Source organism: Protomyctophum bolini, assembly GCF_963924005.1.
Source record: "Protomyctophum bolini genome assembly, chromosome: 23".
NCBI lineage: Eukaryota > Metazoa > Chordata > Actinopteri > Myctophiformes > Myctophidae > Protomyctophum > Protomyctophum bolini.
In genome coordinates this window covers 15,688,456-15,711,473 of record NC_137884.1, presented here as the reverse complement: position 1 = coordinate 15,711,473, position 23,018 = coordinate 15,688,456, and the positions used below count along the sequence as shown (strand labels likewise).

Genomic DNA, 23,018 nt, shown 5'->3' with positions numbered 1-23,018 from the left:
TTCTATGATGCCCACAGCAACACAGGTCTCCCAGGAAGTGATCCTGATGCTGCAGCAAGTGAGTTGTATTCTTTTATCTTATTTGCAATAATTGCAGTTACAGATTCCATCACTATATGATTAATTTGGCTATGGGTGAATGTAATAAAAGCACCTTGGACAAAGGCACTATATAAATGCACCATTTACCATGCAATACGCTTCAATCATGAAAATAAAATAGGTTTGGTATTTTGTGTAATCTTGCTTGTCAGCTAGGTGTGATGTGAAAGCATGAACTCTTCCTCAACTAAATGACTCCCTGTTCTCTCTGTTGTGACTGTCCTTAGCCTACGGCCCAGAAATGGCCTCCCTGGTGATGATGCTGCTGCATCTTCTTCCACCATCACCTTGGGACCCGAAGTCTCCAAAGGTCAATCCCTGTGATGCAGTTGAGTCTTTAAGGTAATGATGTTATAGAGATTTAAAAAAGTAAATAATGTCAGTCTTCAGGGATGTGATTTTCATTAATGTAAAAGTAATTCCTCTTCTCTTCTGAGAAATGCTGCTTTTCCTAGACTTCACTGCTTCACTGTTTCATTCTTGTTTTATAACAGCCCTGTTACGCTCTATCATCAGTGTTTCAGTGTGTCTACTGTCTAGCATATTGGTAGTATGTCAACTTGCAGAGTGCGATGTAGCCTACTATAGAGATTAGAGAGAGTGGAAAGATCTTCAAAGCTGCACGTTAGTTCTTGTCTAATGTTTCCTTATCTCAACCCTAGTTATGCTGCAGTTTGGAAGAGCATCTACGCAACCAGGAGAATCCACGGCAGTACCTCCTTGCTGTTGGGCGTTAGAAGAGCAAGATCGACAGCTTCTACATCGTCATGGATCAGCACCTCATCCCATGCCAGGCAAACCGTTCACTCTGAACATTTGAACTTTCAAAGCACATTTTGTGTTTAATGTGTCTTCAGTGATTTAAATAGGTTTTCAATGTAATGGGTGCCGGGGCCCCGGGTGGTCTTTTTCCCAGGGACATGTCATGTGTCCGACTTCAATGACGACAGAGTACAGTATTGCATCCCAGGACTTTTTGGAAGCACTTTTACATTGTTCATAGTGTTGAGAAAAGACCACATTTATTTTTGTCATGCAAGCTATTTACAGAGAAGTTTGAGCATCATTCAAACATTATGAATGAAGTTATATAATATACAAACCTTCATCTGAAACACTGTAGCTCCGAACATCAAATGGTGTAGAACATTTCAGCTCAGACAGTTTCATTATACACCTTGCCTCACTTCTTGATACTCTGAATGCATGATGCTCATGCACCTCTTTTGACAAGAGAGATTTTCATTGTTAACCCCATTCTCACCACTGAGGGGAAAATTAGGTTTCCCTGTGATGCTCAATGGCCATATGATGCATCTTAGCCAGTGATTTAGTTATATATTTTATTTTTATAATCTTGTGTTTAGCTTCAGACCTCATTATATTGTCCTATTATCCTAATAGAAGGATAATAGATCATAAAGTGATGCTTCAAGTGCTTAAATGGTGTTTATAATGTTGGCATGAACGACAATAAATGTTTTGAAAAGTGTTATTTGTCCAATTACTTCAAGAAGAAGGAACTCTTGGTCTAGTGTTAAATGTTGAACTATTTCCAAAGTGTTCATTTAACTCTAGACAGTGTGGACCTATATAGAGTCTGAAAAAGAGTTAAAATTGACTCTGAGAGAGTCAATTCAACACCAGACTTTTTGCGGTGTAGCTGTCTGCCTTCCTGCCTGTCCAATTGTCCATGAGTAGCTGTCTGTCTGTCTATGAGTAGCTGTCTGCCTTCCTGCCTGTCCAATTGTCCATGAGTAGCTGTCTGCCTGCCTGTCCAATTGTCCATGAGTAGCATGTCTGTCTGCCTGTCTATGAGTAGCTGTCTGCCTTCCTGCCTGTCCAATTGTCCATGAGTAGCTGTCTGCCTGCCTGTCCAATTCTCCATGAGTAGCTGTCTGTCTGCCTGTCTATGAGTAGCTGTCTGACTGCCTGCCTGTCCAATTCTCCATGAGTAGCTGTCTGTCTGTCTGCCTGTCTATGAGTAGCTGTCTGCCTGCCTGCCAGCCAGCAAGTTGGTTAACAGAAAATAAATTGTTATGGCTGAGTAAAATAAAATACAATAAACACAATTTGCCTGAAAATAGATTACCCAGCTATGACCTTTTTCATGAAAAAAAATGAGTGATATGGCTGACTGAGTAAAATAAAACAATCTACCTGAAAATAGATAGCTATAAGTGAAGAGCAATTTCCGCAATTTCCGCAATTACCATTTCCGCAATTTCAATTTCCGCAATTTCCGCAATTTCCATTTCCTCAATTTCCATTTCCACCATTTCCGCAATTTCCGCAATTACCATTTCTGCAATTTCCGCATTTCCGCAATTTCCATTTCCACCATTTCCGCAATTACCATTTCCGCATTTCCGCAATTCCCGCAATTTCCATTTCCACCATTTCCACAATTTCCGCAATTACAATTTCCGCAATTTCCATTTCCATTTCCAACTATTAATGGCAGCTGGGTTTCATCATTCAAATAAAATAGAATTCTGTCCGTTTAGCTATAAAATTATGTCAGGGAATAGGGATACACAGTATATGTCTTTCATTTGCATTGCATCTCCCCCCCCCCAAGCTTTTATTTTCGTTCGAGTAATAGTACAACTCTAATAGTATTACTTATAATAATGTAATTAAAGATAACTTCATTCAGATTTATTTATTTTTATTTCATTTTCCAGATTTTTTTTCTTCTTTCTTTTAGATTTTCATTGGTGGGCCAGTCATAATGGCTATAGGGGTTCAGTGAATTGCTCAAGGACACTTCGACAAAATCGACACGCAGCCAGGAGTTGAACCGGGGACCGTGTGTGTGCGTGTGTGATGCACAAAAACATACATGTGCATACAAGGAAAACAATGTGGAGGGATAAAGTAAAACCAAAGCAAGCACATTACAAAAGTATAAAGACCTGTTTAATACAAGAAAATATATAATTACATCAGTACATTCAATGTTCAATGTGTAACCAAACAAATGTAAGGCTAATTTAAGTATAGGCCTACAGTATATATAACAAAGTTGAATATATCTGTGACATTTACATGGAATTCTTTATTCTACATACAACAGGAGTGCTACTCTTTCAAATCTGTACACAAATCAAAAACAAACATTTTACACCCTCATGTACAAATATGTTTCTTGTTGGTCAGCTGGTTTCACCTCCAGGGTGCTGGACCTGTAGAAAAAAATGTCAAGTGCTTCAATAACATTCATACACTACAACATTGATTTCGTCAACTAAAACAATGACGAAAAATCACACCCGTGTGAAGTAGGTGGTGCAACTCCGTGTGAGGGTCCCGGGGGGTCCCCGGAACCTCCAGACCCCCAGGAACGCGCCCAGAGACCAAAAAACATCGGGCATAATTATGGTCACTCTACCTCTCATGTGAGTTCCACTGCTCTTCTTCTGGCACTCCTTCTGGCACTCCTGTCTGGTAGGGAAGCGGTTTCCGTTCCCTCCACAGCCTCCGAACACAAAAGGCCTGCAGTCCTCCGAGCGAGGATGGAAGTACCACAGCAGCACGTACTCTAAACAGCTGCCCTCTGACATGGGCTCAAAACACCGGTTAACAGAGGAGTCTGAAGAGAGAGGAGAGGAGAGGAGAGGAGAGGAGAGGAGAGGAGAGGAGAGGAGAGATTTAATTATGCTTTAAGTAGCATGTGACATGTTAAACTAGGGGTTTTTCATGATTCTGAATACATTCCAAGCATTAGTTTTGCATGAAAAACACTCCTTGGGCTAAATTCAGCCATAGCCCAAGGAGTGTTGTTCACGCAAAACACATCAGACAGAAACAGACGAACTATAGGATGATGGTCTCACCAATAAAATACTTTATTACTCCAGCTGTCCCTCTCCTCTGACGCTGGGTCAGCTCCACAAGCACCTCCCCAGCAGAACCTACTGGTCAGACAGAAGAGCACTGATGTTACTGGGAGGGATCACATTCCCTGCACTGATTTAGGAGGGTGCCTCAAATGCCAAAAGTTTAATCTTATGGCATAGTAAATGCTTCTTCCCTCCAGACCTGACATCTGCAATCCATACCTACCTTCCATGGTATAATACATGCATAATATTGAATTCAAATGCATTTTTATGTCCTGCAACAGCTAAGCAAAGAGTGATCTCCATTCTAATGATCTGGGGTTGTAAAATAAACATGGGCATTGGGGACATTTGACTAGTGGCAATGTCATGGAAATGCTTCATTTATTTAGCTGTGAGTGACGTGCGTGACTCACAGTGACTGTGTGTGTGTGCGTGCGTGCGTGCGTCTCACCACCAGTGACGGGGCCGGGGGTCCCCTCTTCTGCAAGGATGACAGCAGGAGGAGGACGGCTGGGGAAGTCTCTCCCGTCTCCATCATGTTCCTTTACTCCTCCTCCTCCTCCACTCCGCTCCTCGTTGAGGAGACTGGGGTCATTGTCAGCCACGCCCCCGACGCTCTCACTGTCCGGATCCTCCGACTTCACTATGAACTGATAATCCACCCCTGCACGCACGAATCAATCAATCAATCAATCAATCAATCAATCAATCAATCAATCAGTCAATCGTCACAGGCAGCACAATTACAGGTAACAGTGAGGTGAAACTCTTGTTCATTCAGGCTTCCACATTTGCAGCTCAAGGAGCAAAAAGGAAAATAATTTGTAAAAGAATGGAAAACAGGACGAGCACAATAAAAGCCTGGAAGCAGCATATTAACATTAGTATATTGTCATTTAAACATGTCCTAAATCACATGTAGTGCATTCAGTATGGTGCATGTCAATGTCAATATTATGATGATTAGAAGTCTGAATGAAAGTTCTAAACACATTAAAAGTGCATTAAAAGAGTATAATGCAAATCAGTTAAGCACATGCAGGTGGCAGTCAACTTCAGAAGCCTGACAGCTGCTAGATTAAAAAACTCTTGTTATGGCTGATCGTCTGACACCAAAAAATATAGGCTATATGCACAGCAGCCATATTCTTCTTTAGGTCTTACCAATGATGCTAACGAAGGCTATGTTCTCGTCAAACTAACCAAAGCAAGCTAATTCTGTCAATTTATAGAACGTCACCAAACCTGACTGGTACAATTCGTTTTTTATAATACATTTTAAAAAGTCAAACTTCCTATTGATTTTGCTATTTGAAGATCCAGATCCGGATCTGCTCATCCAGTTCGGGTTTTGTTACCAAAAAAAAAGCTAAATCAACAGGAAGTTGCCATTTTTACATATTTAAAAAATAAAAAATAAATAAACAGTAGGCCTACTGGGACTTGTGATGTTCTTGTCAGAATCAGCTTCGTTTGCGTTCATTTACAGGCTAAAAGAGTGACTTTGAGAGACATTTGACCGCTCCGTCAACGAGGAGCCTATATATATTCTAAATGATCAATGGAGCAATTATGTTTGATCTCCCCTCCCACCTTTGGAGTTAAATCATATGGCGAGGTAACTACACAGACCCAGACCTCTACCAAAGTGGTCCAGCCGTGGGGATGCATCGTGACTCACACAGCCAGACCTAGAAGCCAATGTGGAAAAACCCATCAGACACTGTGCTGACAAAGTGCCGTTGGTTCTGTTGGTGTAACAGCGGCGTGGTGTTTGTGAATGGCTCTGGCGTGGTTGGCACCGCAGTGTGTGTTCCTCTGAGGGTACACGACAGATGGCACTGCACAGGTGCCATCATGCCACTACCACGGGAGCTCTGGGAGCACACACCACACACACGCACACGCGCGCAAACGCACACACGTACACACACAAACACACACACAGTACTGCGTCGTGATGTGAGCTTGTAGATCAGCTATTTTCTGCATTTTCGTGCAACTCTAAATGTCTAATCCTAAAACCCTAACCTCAACGATTGATTGATTGATTGATTGAATTAACAGTTTGCAAACTGCAGAGTGGTACATTAATGGTAACCTGACTCCACCAGATTGCGGCAGTATCACAAGTTCCCTCCTGTCTGCATCTGGTCTCGACTTGTAGTCCTGTTAGGTTGTGTTTACATGTGCGTGGTGGCACAGCTACAATACGTCATCTCGCATTGATCCCGCGCCTCTAGCGTCCGCATACCGCTCCGATCAGCATTTGATCGTAGAGCATCGTCTCTGCCCGAGAGAGACCAGATGGGAGCAGGAGGAGGAACTCACTGCTGCCGCCACCTGGCGGAGTCAGGTTACGATAATGGTGCTCAAAGGATAATACAAAAAGCCCTGCGAGGGCTTGTTTCCATTGGTCCTGTGTATTCAATTAATCAAGAAACCTAGTTGTATAAACCTACAACTCAAAGCTATTTTAAACCAAAAAGCAACCCATTATCTTGTGAGGACCAGGAAAATGGTCCTCACAACGTCTGTCTCAAAATCTACTATAATTGTGGGGACATTTAGCCTTCACAAGTAAAGTAAAAACACACACATATACTTGTGCACACGCACTCACCGCACTTTTCGACCACCTCTTGACTGACTAGATCCTTCACCTCTTCAACCTTGAGACAGAGAGAAAGTCAAGATTCAAAGTCTATGGTGTTCAATAATAATAATTGCCTGCAGTATGTACTGCATACACACATATGCACCTGATGCATGATGCACAGAATCGCTGAGGTGGTTTGTTTATTTTTGGAACACAGCTCTTAAATGACGCAATCTAAGATTTGCCAATAGGGATTCCACATAAGGCCGTGACCCAGGGGTAATGAGAGTGACGTCACTGTCTGTGTGTGTGTGTGTGTGTGTGTGTGTGTGTGTGTGTGTGTGTGTGTGTGTGTGTGTGTGTGTGTGTGTGTGTGTGTGTGTGTGTGTGTGTGTACTGTATGTGTATGTGTGTGTGTGTGTGTGTGTGTGTGTGTGTGTGTGTGTGTGTGTGTGTGTGTGTGTGTGTGTGTGTGTGTGTGCACGTGCGTGCGTGTGTGTGCACTGTGCACGGTGTGAGCGTCGGAAAAACTCACAGAGAGTCCAGGCTCTCCTTTATCGCCTTTCCCTCCTTCATTCCCTGCGTTGCCCTGTAAGATAAGCACACATCCACTTATACATAAACACTTCCCTTTATACCAGTCTTCAACAGGGGGTCCGGGACCCCTGAGGGCTCCTCAGAGTTGGTTGATTGGATTCTTCTACTTTATTTTTTCATTAACCGTTTGGGGTGCAGGTCTTTTTTCCGACAGCATATTGATCCGAAACCTCAATCCTAACCTAACCCTAACCGCAAGCACGGGAGCAGCGCATGTCGGACCATCGCTTTTTCGCATCGCAGCAAATGTCCCCCCGCTGCGGATCGGATCGTTGCCCCGTCGGCTAGAATGCTGTCGGAAAAAAAGGCCGCCTCCCAACCATTTGAACCCCATAGCAATCCCTATTGTGACGAGAACTTTGGTGTAGAGGTGGGGAAAAGCAGACCAAATATAGAGCCAAAGGTCACGTTTACTAAGTATTGAGCCTAGGGTTTAAGTGGTTAAATGTCTTGACAATACAAAGAATCCAACACTGATGATAGCGCTGTCAAACAAGTCTATCTGTGTGTGTGTGTGTGTGTGTGTGTGTGTGTGTGTGTGTGTGCATGTGTGCATGTGCGTGTGTGCGTGCATAGGGTTCGAGGAGTGTGCCTTATACAGTAGTGATTGTAACTTGTTTCCATTTCAAGGACCCTAGTTTTAGGCCCCTTAACATTAAGGCCACAACAGACCCGCCCATAACCCCATCCTCAAGGACCCTTGGGGTTCCCCGGACCCCATAACCCCCTCCTCAAGGACCCCTGGCGGTCCCTGGACCCCCACTGCCCTTACAGTGTCTCCTGTCCTGCCAGACGTGCCAGGGGGTCCTCTCTGGCATGGCTTGGCTTTGCCCCTTCTGCCCCGTACTCCCTGGGAAACAGAAGAAGGAAAATAAAAAGTCACCAAAATTAAAAATAAGAAAGTAATTCTTTGAGGATTTCCCCCCTAAATCATCTCTCCTTGACACTGACCACCTCTGGTAAAATCTCCTTTATCCTTATTGAAAAGATAATACTGTTCCCACCCCCATGTCAAGAGTGTTACCTAGGCTATTGTCAGGATACAAGGATGACTGAACCCAATATGCAGAGTCTCAAACAGGAAAGTTCAAAATAAACTTATTTATTGAAGCACGAGGCAGCTGACAAACAAAAGACTGTGGGCTCCATCTTGCGGCAGCGGCCCTTTTTCCTTAATTTGGGGATTTAGCATTGTGTGAGAGGTGTGGCCCCGTAAAATTTGCTATCAGTCCCATAAACAGTAAACACAACTGGAAGGCACTCGCAACCGACCCTGCAGCTTGCAGGCCAGGTATACGGAGGAGGTTAGGAGGCGCTTTGGGCAGCTGGACAAGGGAGCGGAGCCCAGCAGCAAATACAGGAGATTTGACTAGGCTGTGTGTTCCAGTGCTGGACAGAGCTAGAACCTCCCTGCGGTCCAGACATTCGGGGGTTGTAGCGGCACGGGGTAGTGTGGAGGAAGCGCACCTCAACTTTGAGCGTGAAGTATACTGTGGAGAGACGTGGGGCACTGAACGAAGTCAAGCAGTTTCTGTTCAGTACATAATGACACCATCAAAGAGGAGGAACTAATGGAGAGTGTGCGTAGAGTGCAGGCAGCGTAAGGTGAAAGGCAGTATGGGGAGGAGGAGGGTCATCAATGAGATGACTGGGCCGAAGAGGACTAAGGAGGGAAAGGTTGATGGACACAGCCCAGAGGAGAGGGTGGTGACCTGGTTTAACCACTTCAAAAGGCAGCGGATGGAGCTGAGGAGGAAGACATACCAGCAAGTCCGTAAATAATTAGTCCCCCCTCCATTGGGGGGCCTCCTTTCTTCACACAATTTCAAATTGTAGCCTAATTAGGGGATGGGGACGGTGCTTATACCATTTCAAATTGTCTGAAGAGAGAAGGTGGGTGGAAACGTGTCATGAAGTTTGTAATGATGGCAGTCAGTTGATGACTTTATAAATGAGTCACCTCATTTAGAGCTTAGTCTTCCTCTTCCTTCATACAAACTGTAAAGGTTTTCTGTTGGCAGATGCAAAGCTACAGCGGCGTTTTCGACGGAAGCTGCGCAACGTGAAGATACAAAGCGACACCCGGCGTTTGTAGCTGCTATACAAGACCTATAAAGCCACACTCCCAATAAGTTGTGCAGATGGCTTTTTAATATCACTGCTAACTATAGCTGTCTGTCCATCTGGATCACGTACAGTAGAAGAGGAAGTGTTGATTATTGTAATCAAGCGGATTTCATTCTCACCTCCCACTGTGGGCACTAATTCTAATTAATTCTATTTGTAGACAAAATTGACAGTGGTGGAAAAAGTACTAGACACATAACCCTTCTCATTTTAGAATTAATTCTAACATGAGAAAGGTTATTCTATATAACCCCACGTACCAAGGTGAATTAGTTTAGATTATTAAGGTTTGTCTGTAACTGGTCAAGCATCCACATGTTGGTGGGTGTTTTTTCTTCTTTCATGACAGGAGACATGCAACAATGTTCCTTTTTGACCCACTCAGTACGTTCAGTTCACTAATTCAGTGATTGTGTGTGCAATCAATTCAGTGATTGTATATTCAATCAATTCAGTGATTGTATATTCAATCAATTCAGTGATTGTGTGTTCAATCAATTCAGTGATTGTGTGTTCAATCAATTCGTATATTTAGATAATCCTTTCTGTTGCGCACTGAAAGGGTTGTGTGGTGCTTCGGATGTTCTGTGATCTATTTATTGTGTGGAATATTATGCTTGAACCATATTGCCGGTCCTGAGCAATCTGGCACCCTAAGCAGGATATGTTCAGATATGTTTTTTATTGCCACTCGGGTTGTCTAGCAGCACACCGGCCATGTTGCACCTCTGTAGGTTGGAAAATGGTGTTTACATGTGTTGCAGTTTTTTTTATGTGTACCTGAGCATGTTGGATTTAGGATTCTGGAGAAAACTTCTGGGAGAGGAAGTTTTCTTTCTCTTTTGCCACTCAGAATAGCCAAATGGCATTGATCACGCCTCCAGGTCTTAAGTTAAGTAATAAGACCTGGTACAAAATACAGCCCTAAGGGTCGTAACAAGTACTCAAAATGCTTTAAAAGTATCAATAATGTAATGTAGATGTATTCCGTTACAAGTAGAAGTTTCGTATTCAAAATGTACTCATATTGCAGAATGTCCCATTTCAGTAGTTCAACATCTTTTGCGGATCTACAAGCTCACAATGCGTCGCACTGCCTCCCCCTGGCCATCCAGGGCACCTGGAAAGGAACTAATGAATGGAAGGTGTAGTTAGGTAAAGTTCTTGTGTCGTGGCTGTTTCCAACTCTTTCGAGGTATAGTTACTGTAGATGCTCCGTGCCAACCCTCCTCTCCTCAAATGTGAAGTGGGATGCTGAGTGGAGAGAAGCACCTCTCCATGCTCCACTCCACTCCACTGCCACCACTCCACTCACAACCTCTCACCGCCACATTCTGATGAACCCATGAAGACCTGGAACGCATCTGTGGCACCTTAGCTTGTAACCACTTTAACCGTTATTTGAAACTTTACCTGTTAAAAAATAGCACGCAAAATAGCACGCACCACGCACACACACACACACACACACATACGCACACACACACGTGCACACCTGTGGTCCTCCTAATGTGGCCTTACCTGTGGTCCCGTGTCCCCCCGCAGCCCCGGCGGTCCCGCCTGTCCTTCGTCTCCGTTGCTCCCGGCACTCCCGGCCAAGCCCTTGAACCCTGGGAACCCGGCGAACCCCGACAGCCCCTGCGTGGAGGAGAATGAAGGAACCGGCTCGTTCATCGTGTACCAGAGTTATATTTCTATGTGAGGAGACATATACACTGTGACTGACTGTGACACACAGTCACACACACACATACACATTACACACACACACACACACACACACACACACACACACACACACACACACACACACACACACACACACACACACACACACACACACACACACACACACACACACACACACACACACACACACACACACACACACACACACACACACACACACACACACACACACACACACACACACACACACACACACACACACACACACACACACACCTTTTCTCCCTTCTGTCCTGGGACTCCATCCACGCCGTTGATTCCTCCGTCCCCCTTATCACCCTGAAGGTACAGTGACACAATATTGATTGATTGATTGATTGATTGAAATTTCTATTCACAGTTTGTAGAACGGGTACAGTTCAAACGAAAGGGTCCTCCATTTTAAATTCATCAGAACATTTAGAGACGTACAAATATACACTTCTATGAAAAAAAGGAAATTAAAAACACTTAAAATAGACACTTGTGCTTTCTAGGGTATGATTTGGGGCCCTATCAGATGAATGCAAAATTAATATCAACATCCTAATACTGTCAAATAATTATGTGTTTGCGTAACGGGTCCATTTGGTTCCATTTGTACACTCTCAGAGTTAAATTAACAGTGGTTTTACAATATAAATTGGGGTACCAGAGATAGAAATGCCATTAAATCGGGGTTCCGTAGCATAATGCGTGTGAAACTGGGAGGTCCATGAAAATAATATGTTTCGAAATCACTGCTAGAGCCGGAAAAATCCTCCCTTGTCAGGGGGGTCACTGGCATATGTTTTCAAATGGGGGGGGTCCGTGGCCTAATACATGTTGATTTGGGGGTCCTTGACACGAAAAAGTTTGGGAACCACTGGTATAGGAGACCATTTCCTAGCGCACGCTCGTTTTTACCCCGTCGGCTATACCGTACCTTGGGTCCAGTGAGTCCATGGAGGCCTGGTATCGTACCTATACCATACCTTGGGTCCAGTGAGTCCATGGAGGCCTGGTACCGTACCTATACCGTACCTTGGGTCCAGTGAGTCCATGGAGGCCTGGTACCGTACCTATACCGTACCTATACCGTACCTTGGGTCCAGTGAGTCCATGGAGGCCTGGTACCGTACCTATACCGTACCTTGGGTCCAGTGAGTCCATGGAGGCCTGGTACACCAGCAGTGCCAGGTGATCCCGTGTCACCCTGTCACACAGAGATGATACGCCATATGTCACTTCCATGTCACATGTACAGTAAAGATATTATCAGTGGTGGAAGGTAACTTTACTTCTATTAAGTGCTGTACGGAAGTACAATTTTGAGATATTTGTGTACTTTTCTTAAGTATTTCCAATACCTTTGCTTCTACTCCACTACAGTGTATACTAGAGGCAAATGTTGTAATTTTACTCCACTACAATTGTTTGAAAACTTTAGTTACTAATTACTTTATAGATTTGGATTATTATGACAAAACACACATTAACCACTTCAGCCCTATACATTTAGATCAACAAGCTCAAGCTTGTTGATCGGCTATTTTCAAAAGTTTCAAAAGTTAAAAAATTTGAAAACTTTAAATGGGACATTTCTGCATAATGAGTATGTTTTCTTATGGTACTTTAATTTTGATGCCATTACTTTTACTACAAAAATTCTGGACTTTTACTTGTAACAGAGTATTTCTGCATTGCCATATTGATACCTTTACTTACTGTAAGTAAAACATGTGTACTATTACCACTACTGGATATTATTTACACACACACTTAAAGCGGTTTAATTTGAACAAACCAGTGTCTAACCTGTTCTCCCTTCAGTCCTGGAGTCCCCATGCGTCCTGGAAACCCTCTGAATCCCTGTCCATTACAGTACAAACCAGTAAGATGTAGAAAAAGCCCAGTAAACTATTGTAAAAACTCAGTAAACTATTGTAAAACCCAATACAATTACATTTCCACAATTATGTGCTGCACTTATGTGCTGCCTAAATGTCTTACTGTACCACTTGCTGTTTACATTTCTGACTACCGTAATAAAGTATTGAATCAATCAATCAATGACTCTGCTACGCATCATATACTGTAGAAATTTGGTGCTTCATCAGTCCTGCAGTTTGCAAAATTCATGCACGCGCACGCACACGCGCACACACACACACACACACACACACACACACACACACACACACACACACACACACACACACACACACACACACACACACACACACACACACACACACACACACACACACACACACACACACACACATTTCACCTTTTCTCCTTTGTCTCCATTGTCTCCTGCTAAGCCTGGCTCACCCGCATCTCCCTGTAAAACACATGTAACATCTTCATTTGCTTACACAAACAATAGAAGATGCACAAACTTGGGAAACTCAACAAGAAGTGTTTCAGGATACAGGAAGGCAGCAACGTCTCCTAATACAGTATGGAGGAGACGATGCTACATTCTAAACTTACATACAGTATGGACCATACTGTGTGTAAGTATAGGTAATTTTTTTTTTATAAAGCACCTTTCGAAACAAAGTTACTCCCAATGATCACAGACACTGAAGAGAATTTGGCCGATTATCAGCTCTTGGCTTATTGGGGAATCCTGCAATGTGCAGGCCTCTCACGACTTAATGTATTACAGAGGCTTCAAATTGAGAACACAAAAGATTGGTCCGCGACCCAGAAACGGGTCCCGACTCAATGTCTCCTGCACAATACCTGATCCCCCTTCTGGCCTTGCAGTCCAATGTCTCCTTTGTCACCCTTGGCTCCGTCCAATCCGTGGTCGCCGTTGCGACCCTGGAACCAAAAATGAAACCATGACACCGATGAGGTAGACCCGGTTCATTTAACTCTGACAGTGTAGAAATTATGTGGAACAACACGGAACAACAACAGAACATCCTGAGCATGTGGAAGCGCCGCCCAAAGGCCGTGCTTTGGGCGACCCTACCCGTGCGTTTTCAACCTATCTCCGTGGCCGGAGAATATACACGGACAGTGTACACCCAATAGTTACAGAGACACAACAACACGGAACAACAACAGAACCCGCCCAGTACGGAAAACACAGGGTCAGTTGTCAAAGATAATTTAGATAAAGTGTAGCCTATGTGTGTCTAACTCGGAACGCACTGCGACACAGATTCGTGGCACTAGACGCGAGGACCCGCGGGTTGAGCTTCTATAGTATTTGTACTGTGTGTGTATGTGTGTGTGTCACAGTGTGAGTGTGTGTGTGTGTGTGTGTGTGTGTGTGTGTGTGTGTGTGTGTGTGTGTGTGTGCGAGCGTGTTGTATGTGCACGCGTGCATGCGATTAATTGAATCCTACCTTTACACCGTTGATGCCAGGCTCCCCGATATCTCCCTGTTAAGAAATTAGACAATTAATGCAGCACCACCGCCAATTAACGGAGAGAACTGATTGTTTCTTCTCACTGGTTTCAAGTTCAAGAAGATAAAATATTAAATTAAATTAAATATATAAATAGAGATGAATGCTTCCTGACCTTCTGTCCTACAGGTCCTCTCTTTCCAAAAGGTCCCACTGAACCCTTAGAGCCTGCGTCACCTTTCAGACCCTGAAGATGAAACAGTATAGCATCATCATTCATCACGTTAACCCTTATAATTACAGAAATGTGATACTGCTTGTTTTTTGTTTTGTTTTTCTTTGTTAGCCTATTATTTTCTTTTACCCCGTTGTTCTCTCAAGGTAGTCATTATGCCAATGAATGTCCCCTGCCAATCCCCACACATTTCTGTGTTGCCACCACAGCTGCATGGCTGCGAGCCATTGTGAGCTTGTAGATCAACTATTTTCACAATGTTTGCCTCTTTCTTACGTAATATTTCACAATTCTGGCCACTTTAGGCATTTACAAGTTCTTAAAAGTCCTTACATTGTAACTTTAGAAATGTGCAGATACCCTTTATACACTTTTAGGCAGATACCCTGTATACACCTTTAGGCTACTGCATGTTGGTTTATTTACTGTTGAGTGAGAAAATGTATCGGCTAATCGGGGACCAGTGGAGGGCATGTCCTTTAAATCTGTCTGTTGATGGTGACTGGTATGTGACCTACGTTGCGAGTTTTTCACTATACGCAATACCTGCACACAAGAAAGTAAGACTCACAGCTTTATGGTTAGTGTTAAAATTGGAAACAAAAGAAGGAAACCAGCGTGTGTGCGTGCGTGCGGCATGCATGCGTGCGTGCGTTTATGTCTCTGTGTGTGAGAGTCTGGATGAGGAAGTGAAATAATTATGTGTTTTTTTTTTTTATCCCACGATTTTGTAACCCATTTTCACCCCTGTGTCAATTATTTAATGTGATCCTGGGCTCTACACACCCTCCACCAACCTAGTCCCCATATATGGGGGACATGGGGAGAGCAACAGACTTGAACTCATGCTTCCTTCATGCCCGAGTGTCCAAGTTGCTCCTTTACACCTGACTGGGGGAGTTTCCCTGGTTGGACATAGCGTGTGGAAGGAACACGTTATTCCAACCAGTTCCTTTCCCGTCCATCAGGCGCCCCGGCTGGCCAGGGGGAGGCAGTTTAGAGACCAGGATTACTGCATGTTTTTGTGAGGGTACCTACCCTAGGGGAGACGGGGAGAACATGCAAACTCCACACAGAAAGGCCCTTTCGCCAACCCCGCCTTGGGTATGTGCACTGATGACGCGGAGGAGGAAACACGCCGCCAGCACCCACAGCGTCCCGAGCGGGAATCGAACCCAGAACCTTCTAGCTGTGAGGCGACAGCACTAACAACTGTGCCACCGTGCCCCCAAAAACGTTATGTTTTGAGGTGGTTTGTTTCTACCTTGACTCCAGGAGGACCGTCCTCTCCCTTCTCTCCCTTGTCACCATCGAACCCTGGGGGACCGAGCAGACCCTGAAACAAGCCCAACGTCACAGACCGTTACAATTTACAAACAAAAGCTAAATCAGTGGTTCCAGGGGAGGCCCACTTGAAAGTCCTGAGAGCATTCATATACATAATACATTTAGTATACAATACATTTTCAGGTGGGTTGCTAATTTCAGCCAATCAGGAGAGAGTACCCATTCATCAGCTTCAATTTGAAAGTGTTTTAAAGTTCTCTGTCCTGATTGGATAAAATTGGTATTCTGAAGAAAAAATATGTTCTGTTTATTAAAGAGCTGAGAACTGAACAAATATTCACACTTGCTGCACACCTTCCAGCTTTTATATAGAATTATGTACTAAAACTAATCTAACAAAAAACATGTTCTATTGGGGTTCCCAAACTTTTCAACCTAGCTGCGACCCCAAATAAATGCTGCCATTGTCTCGCGGCCCCAACCTATGGCCTGGAGGTATAATTTTATGCACATAAACGTGCACGTATGGTGCACATTTGTCTGCACATCTAATGCAAGCCTAGGGCTATGTAGGGGTTTTGTAACAATTATGATTAAAATGTATATATTTGTTATCATTTTTACATTTCACTCATTCTGTTGAATTGAGGTGTGTAAAATATCTTTGACCCCACCGTCAGTGTTCCGCGACCCCATAGGTTCCGACCCCAATCAATGCTATAGTCTATATTGTGTGTGTGTGTGTGTGTGTGTGTGTGTGTGTGTGTGTGTGTGTGTGTGTGTGTGTGTGTGTGTGTGTGTGTGTGTGGGGGGGGGGGGGGTCTTTGACATGAAATTGTTTGAGAACCACTGGTGTAAACAAACTTGACAAGACTTTAAGGAGACCTACCGCTTCTCCCTTGGTCCCTTTGTACCCGCGGGGTCCTTGGATCTGGAGAACACTCCCCTGTGGAATCAAACCATTAGTCCTCAACATGAATGAAAGAAAGACCACATGTTTCAGTACATTTACATTTGTAAATGAGCACTTTAATATATATACTCATACTACAGCGGCACTCAAAAGCAGCAAAAGTAGCAGATCTGCACGCTCGAAAGGTTCGCACCGCATTTCGAGCTTGTCGATCTGCTACTGAATTTGGAATCCGGAAAAGGTAACAGATTTGGACATATGAGGTTTCCACCCGACAGAGACGATATAATGGAAGAACCGGATGCCAGGAAATATGTTCACGGACATTAAAAGGCACAGTTGAGCAGTCAAAAATATAATACTTATCATTCAACTTTCACCACTTCACAAAAACCATATCGTACCCGCTCTCCTCTGAACCCAGGTAATCCGCGGTCACCCTGGAAAGAAAGAGAGACAAGGTTATACGACCTTTCTGATTTGAAATTAGATGCATAAACAAGCATTTATCTTGTCCTCCAAACACGATATACTGTACATTTACATTCCCATTCCCAGTGGAGGCATATGTGACTCCATTGGGAATGGAGTCTGCGAGGAGTTGAGAGCTTGTAGTTCGGCTATTTCATTTCGACTAAGAGCAAAGGTCTGCGAGTTTACAAAGTATTGAGGGGTTAAGTGGTTAAAGGACAACTTTGTTTTTATTTTTTTCAACCAAAGTAAAAGATGAGTTTTCTGGGCCTACGACACACAGTATGGCATCGCCCCGATATCCCATTCAGTATGGGTATATGTCACATTCAGTAGATCCCGTGATCTTTTGTGGCCAGATGAAATTTCCTGGGGTCTGGACTATAGTAAATAACAATAAAGAAATTGCTGTGAAATTTTGTGAAAATTAATAAATAAATAAATACCAGTAGACATATTTAGCCACTTGTTCGAATGGCCCATGCCCCGGCAAAAATAGCTAAAATTGGAAATGGAAGAAGATGATGATGATAATGATGATGATGCAGCTACGCCTCAAAGAGCAACAGCAATCAGACGAGCAGCTAAAATGGCCAGCCAAATGATTGCATTTCAGCCAAAGTCAGCCAAGTTACGTCAAGAGAGGAATCTTTCTCTCTCTGGCTAGTGGCGCGCATGCAGTCACAGAGAAAAACAAAGTGTTTGCACACCACAAATTGACTGATTCTGTGGACAGCAATTGCTCACATCCAAAGCAATGTTGCGATGATTTTGAGTCTGCATTCTGTTTCATTTGCACAATTGACACACCGCTGCTAAAAATATACATTGTAACCATCCGTACCGTTCCATATTGTTATTTATTTTATTTTTTCCTTTTCATCTATTACGTGTTGACGTACTGTAGCCCAGGGGTTCTCAACCTGTGGGTTGTAAATAATTTACAATTGCTAACTGATGCCCAGGTAGCAGGGGTGGACTGGCCACAGGACTGACTGATGCCCAGGTAGCAGGGGTGGACTGGCCACAGGACGTACCGGTCATATTACTGACTGATGCCCAGGTAGCAGGGGTGGACTGGCCACAGGACTGTCTGATGCCCAGGTAGCAGGGGTGGACTGGCCACAGGACTGACTGATGCCCAGGTAGCAGGGGTGGACTGGCCACAGGACTGACTGATGCCCAGGTAGCAGGGGTGGACTGGCCACAGGACTGACTGATGCCCAGGTAGCAGGGGTGGACTGGCCACAGGACGTACCGCTAATATTACCGGTGGGCCGCTCAGTGATGATGATTAAAATATAATAATAATGAAAAACAGGCAGGAAAAGTGAGTGACAAATAAACCCTCTTCTATCTTGAATCCTTTTGCCAGCATTATTGTGAGAGCAACAAAGGGTTGTGTAGTTGTCTGTTGGTTTAAGTATCATTCAAGTTGTTCTGTAAAAGTGGTGGATTTAGGGCTTGTTTCAAGTTGTTTGTGTGTGCTTCGACGGAGCGGGCGGTAGAGTTTCTGCTATCTGCGTGCTGGTTCCAATACCACTTGTTTATCCTGAGTTCTCTGTCCTGATTGGATAAAATTGGTATTCTTAATGTTTTTTTGTGGCTTTCGCCTTTATCTTATATTTATTATTTATTTATTTGTTCTCTGGCCCAGCCATATAAATGCAACAAATTGACGAAGCGTACCAAGTCTTGAGGATTTTACTGTGCACAGATATTGAGAGATATTATGAAGAATTCATATTATGATAAATCTGCCCACCTTTTCTCCTTTGCCCCCTAGTAAGCCTTTTGGACCCTGCAAAAATAGGTCAAACACAAGAAGACCTTTTCTGTATATAAAATTTACAATGTAGGCATTTAGCAGACACTCTTAATCCAGAGCGATTTACAGTAATCAAGGTAAAAACAAGGTAATACATCAAATACATAGAAACAGCAATATGGGATCATATAGGTAAACAGAGAACCTATCATCAGTCTAGTCTAAACAGAAAATAATAATCTGTACAATGAAATTATACACACTTTAAGATGCAAGGACAACAAATGAACCTGTCATCTGTCTAACTATCATGCTACCTAAATTACATTTTAACCTTTGCATAAGACTGCAAGATAATCAAGGCTAGGTGCTACGGCAAATGCGGGCTAAAGTGGAGTCTGCTGAGGTGAGTCTTTAGATTGCATGAGACATTTTGCCTTTTCGCTTCGTCTTATCTTTATCTTATCTTGGTCTCAGAAAACGTTCTTATTTGTATCCCAGTTACTGGGAGGCAGTGGAAGTTACTCACTAGAGGGCCGGTGGGGGCTTTAACTCCAGGAGTGCCGTTTTCACCCTGAAACACAATCACACAAAAGAATTGCATAATAAAACTTAGATTATATACATTAAGCAAGATCATATTCTACGTATACATTAACATGTCTAAGTATAAAACTCACCCTTCTACCAGGGTTGCCGGGTATACCCCTGGAGCCTGGCACTCCTCGAACGAGCTCCCCCTAGCAGGGATAATAATTAAATCCAATCAACTTTTGGGTGGATTTTTCAATAGGTTAAAAAGCACTTGAACGATGGTGTAAAGTAACATAACAAATGAATGTGTATTAATGTGAATACAAGACATTTTTATTTTGTACTCTGCTCTAGATCAAAACTCAATTGGCAACACAATTAAATCAAATGATTACATGGCTTGGTTGAATGCTTGATTCTGATTAGTCAATCGCTGAATTCAGTGGTGCATACGTTTGTTCATACAACAATCATTAAAATGGTAAATGGTGCATTTATATAGCGCCTTTATCCAAGGCGCTTTACATAGATTGTGCATTACATTCACCCATTCATACACCGATGGCAGCGGAAACCATGCAAGGCACCAACTAGCACATCGGGAGCAATTAGGGGTTCAGTGTCTTGCTCAAGGACACTTCGACAGTAACTCTGGGGGAGCCCGGATTCGAACTGGCAACCTTGCGGTTCCCATCCAGGCACTCTACCCCTGAGCCACCGCCGCCCCTATTAACAGCCATTAAGTTCGACAACACCGTCTTCCCGACATGCACGGCAGGTTAAAACTAACCCGTGGCTCCCGACATGTGTGGCAGGTTAAAACAGATGAAAAAGTATATCATAAATAGTAAATACCTTTTCACCTTTCACTCCAGGCGTACCGTCAACACCCTGTGAAGCAAATAACACCCCTCCTGTTAAACCAGCTGTTAAACCTGTTAAACACAATTACAATGTAGGCATTTAGCAGACCCTCTACAAACTTAAGGAGATGATATATTCATATTAACGATTCCATATTTCAATATACTGTACGGTTGGCAACTCTAACTTCTGTTACCTGTACGCCAGGCGGTCCTCGCCCTCCAGGGGTCCCAGGTGTTCCGTTCTTCCCTCGTCTTCCTCTGTCCCCCTACACAACACACTCCCGTGTTACTTCAATTCAACTCGACATGGTCTATTTTGAGTCACACATTGCGAGCTATTTTTTGGAAGAGATAATTGAGTGTATGTAGTAGGCTATATAGAGCACTGGTTCCCAAACCTTTTAGCTTGAGACCCAAAATATATTTTTTATATTCATGAAATTCTTCTTTTTATGAAATTCATGTATTGTTTTGTATGTTTTTTTAATGTTTTGAAAAAATGTAGGAAACAAAAAAGATAAAGGATGTTTGTAGGCCTACTCGTGACCCATGTGTCCACGACCCACCAATGGGTCCCGACCCAGTGCTTGGGAAACAGTGGTATATACGGTATTTGACATATTTATTACCTCTCTCCCGGGTAATCCGGGGTCACCATCATGACCCTTGGATCCCGGGGTACCTGGACCTCCTGGGTTGCCACGGATACCCTGGATACCTTGAGCACCCGAAGGCCCCTGCTCCCCTGGCTCCCCCTGAGCAGGGTTAAAAGTGAGACACAAAGGGAAACAGAAAGTTGCAAAAACATCTACCTTTCAAATACACTGAAGTGTTCTCATAGTGCAAGAGTAAATTTATTTCCTTGAGTATGTTTGCTATTTTTGCGTAACACCTCCTTAAACAGAGCTAACCAAATTTGTAAATCATTAATCATTTCAGACAGACAGACAGAGCAATTTCACCTTATGTCCTGGAGGACCAGCCTGTCCTGCTGGACCTCTGTGACCGATGCCTGGCTCACCCTAAAAAACACACACACACACACACACACACACACACACACACACACACACACACACACACACACACACACACACACACACACACACACACACACATGCAGCCACGAATTAAAGTGAAAAGTGTAAGAGAGGGTGATGCGTTGTGAATGAGAATATTCACGTTTGCTTACCTTGTGTCCTTTTTCACCAATTCCCCCCTGAAAAGAATGAAAAAGGAATGTAAACAAATGCACACAAAATCATAATTATACTGTCTGTCTGTGTCTGTCTATCTGTCCTATGGATATCTCCTACTATAAATGTAACATCTCTGCGTGCGTGTACGGTTGTAATGCACGTAACTCGAGAACCGTTTGACCCACCAACTTCACATTTGACACACCCCCACAGGGAACGCAGTGCCAGGTATCGAGTCGTTCGGACCCACGGTTCTCCAGAACCACCACAAAAGGTTCTGGTCAGGCGCCAGTGGGCCTAATGAGGCCAACTCCTTTCACCTGTGCAATTTCCAGCCTCTGCCTCAGCCAATTGATTGCCATGGCAACCGCACACCTGACAATTGATTACTTAACCACTACACTTTTCACAGTCAGTTTGCACTCTTCGGGCACAGGCAGACAGACAGATACAGAGATCTCCATATACATTATGGGCACAAAATGGACACAGACAGATAGTTAAATGTTGCTATGACAAGTTGACAACGGGTATTATTAGGTTCCCAAGTTGCATCGTTCTCAAGTAGGCCGGTGGCCGACGGGCACGTACAGGTCTAGTAGTTATTCATTCATAATAATACAGGCTGTTGACATGCAGTCACCTTTGGTCCAGTCAGTCCGTTCTCACCCGGGCCTCCCTAAAGACAAACATGTACTGTATGTCAGTCATCACATGATTATCACAGATAACTAAAACCAAGAAAACATGCCATACTGCCATTTTCTGATCCTTTAGTATGCTGATGATGATACAAGGAACGAATATGACTTGAAATATGAGTGTGTGTGTGTGTGTGTGTGTGTGTGTGTGTGTGTGTGTGTGTGTGTGTGTGTGTGTGTGTGTGTGTGTGCGCGAGCGAGAGGGAGAGGTTAGGTTTAGGCATTTAGAGGTTATAGGTTCATGAAGACATCTGGGTCTCCATTTTCGTTCGAGCATTCTCTAAATACACTATTTGGGGATTTAGCAGTAGGGAAGGGGTGTTGTTCCCTGTCTAAATCCCGTTACCCGTTACATTATGCATAGGTGTGGTTTGGGCGTTAATTAAACCAATCACCGTGCCACATGCCTTTAAGAGATCCCTTATCCGTTGCCCGTTATGCCCAGTGCTATATTGCTTCATAGTCTTATGGATGGACTGACAAGACAACCATATACTGTATGGAGGCGTATGGAGGGTGACGGACGGGTTTTGCAGGTTTTCATAGTATAACAAATGTGCGTGTGTGTGTGTGTGTGTGTATGGGGGGGGGGGGGGGGTCTCATACCTTCAGATAGTAGTATTCGGGTGGGTATGGCACATCTTCATCATCATATCCCCGCCCACCCCCCTCCCCTGCCCGAGCTCTCTCCAT

The 23,018-nt window shown here is 43.7% G+C and overlaps 1 protein-coding gene and 1 long non-coding RNA gene across 2 annotated transcripts; one reads left to right on the top strand and one right to left on the bottom strand.

The window, feature by feature from the left end:
• Positions 1-1,157, top strand: LOC308310917. Its single transcript, XR_013963568.1, has 3 exons — positions 1-58; positions 330-444; positions 765-1,157. It is a non-coding gene; the product is annotated as an uncharacterized lncRNA (long non-coding RNA).
• Positions 1,158-3,081: 1,924 nt separating this feature from the next.
• Positions 3,082-23,018, bottom strand: LOC308310668 (uncharacterized protein; the record flags this gene model as incomplete). The annotated part of the gene is made up of 28 exons (XM_080757049.1): positions 3,082-3,290; positions 3,497-3,697; positions 3,942-4,019; positions 4,402-4,614; positions 6,574-6,622; positions 7,085-7,138; positions 7,919-7,996; positions 10,795-10,911; positions 11,239-11,301; positions 12,134-12,196; positions 12,799-12,852; positions 13,274-13,327; positions 13,735-13,815; positions 14,349-14,384; positions 14,527-14,598; positions 15,851-15,922; positions 16,763-16,819; positions 17,191-17,226; positions 19,023-19,058; positions 19,555-19,599; positions 19,706-19,765; positions 20,415-20,450; positions 20,620-20,691; positions 21,055-21,180; positions 21,388-21,447; positions 21,618-21,644; positions 22,268-22,303; positions 22,932-23,018. The coding sequence occupies 28 exons, from the start codon at positions 23,016-23,018 to the stop codon at positions 3,271-3,273; spliced, it is 1,983 nt and encodes a 660-aa protein (XP_080613175.1). The 3' UTR covers positions 3,082-3,270.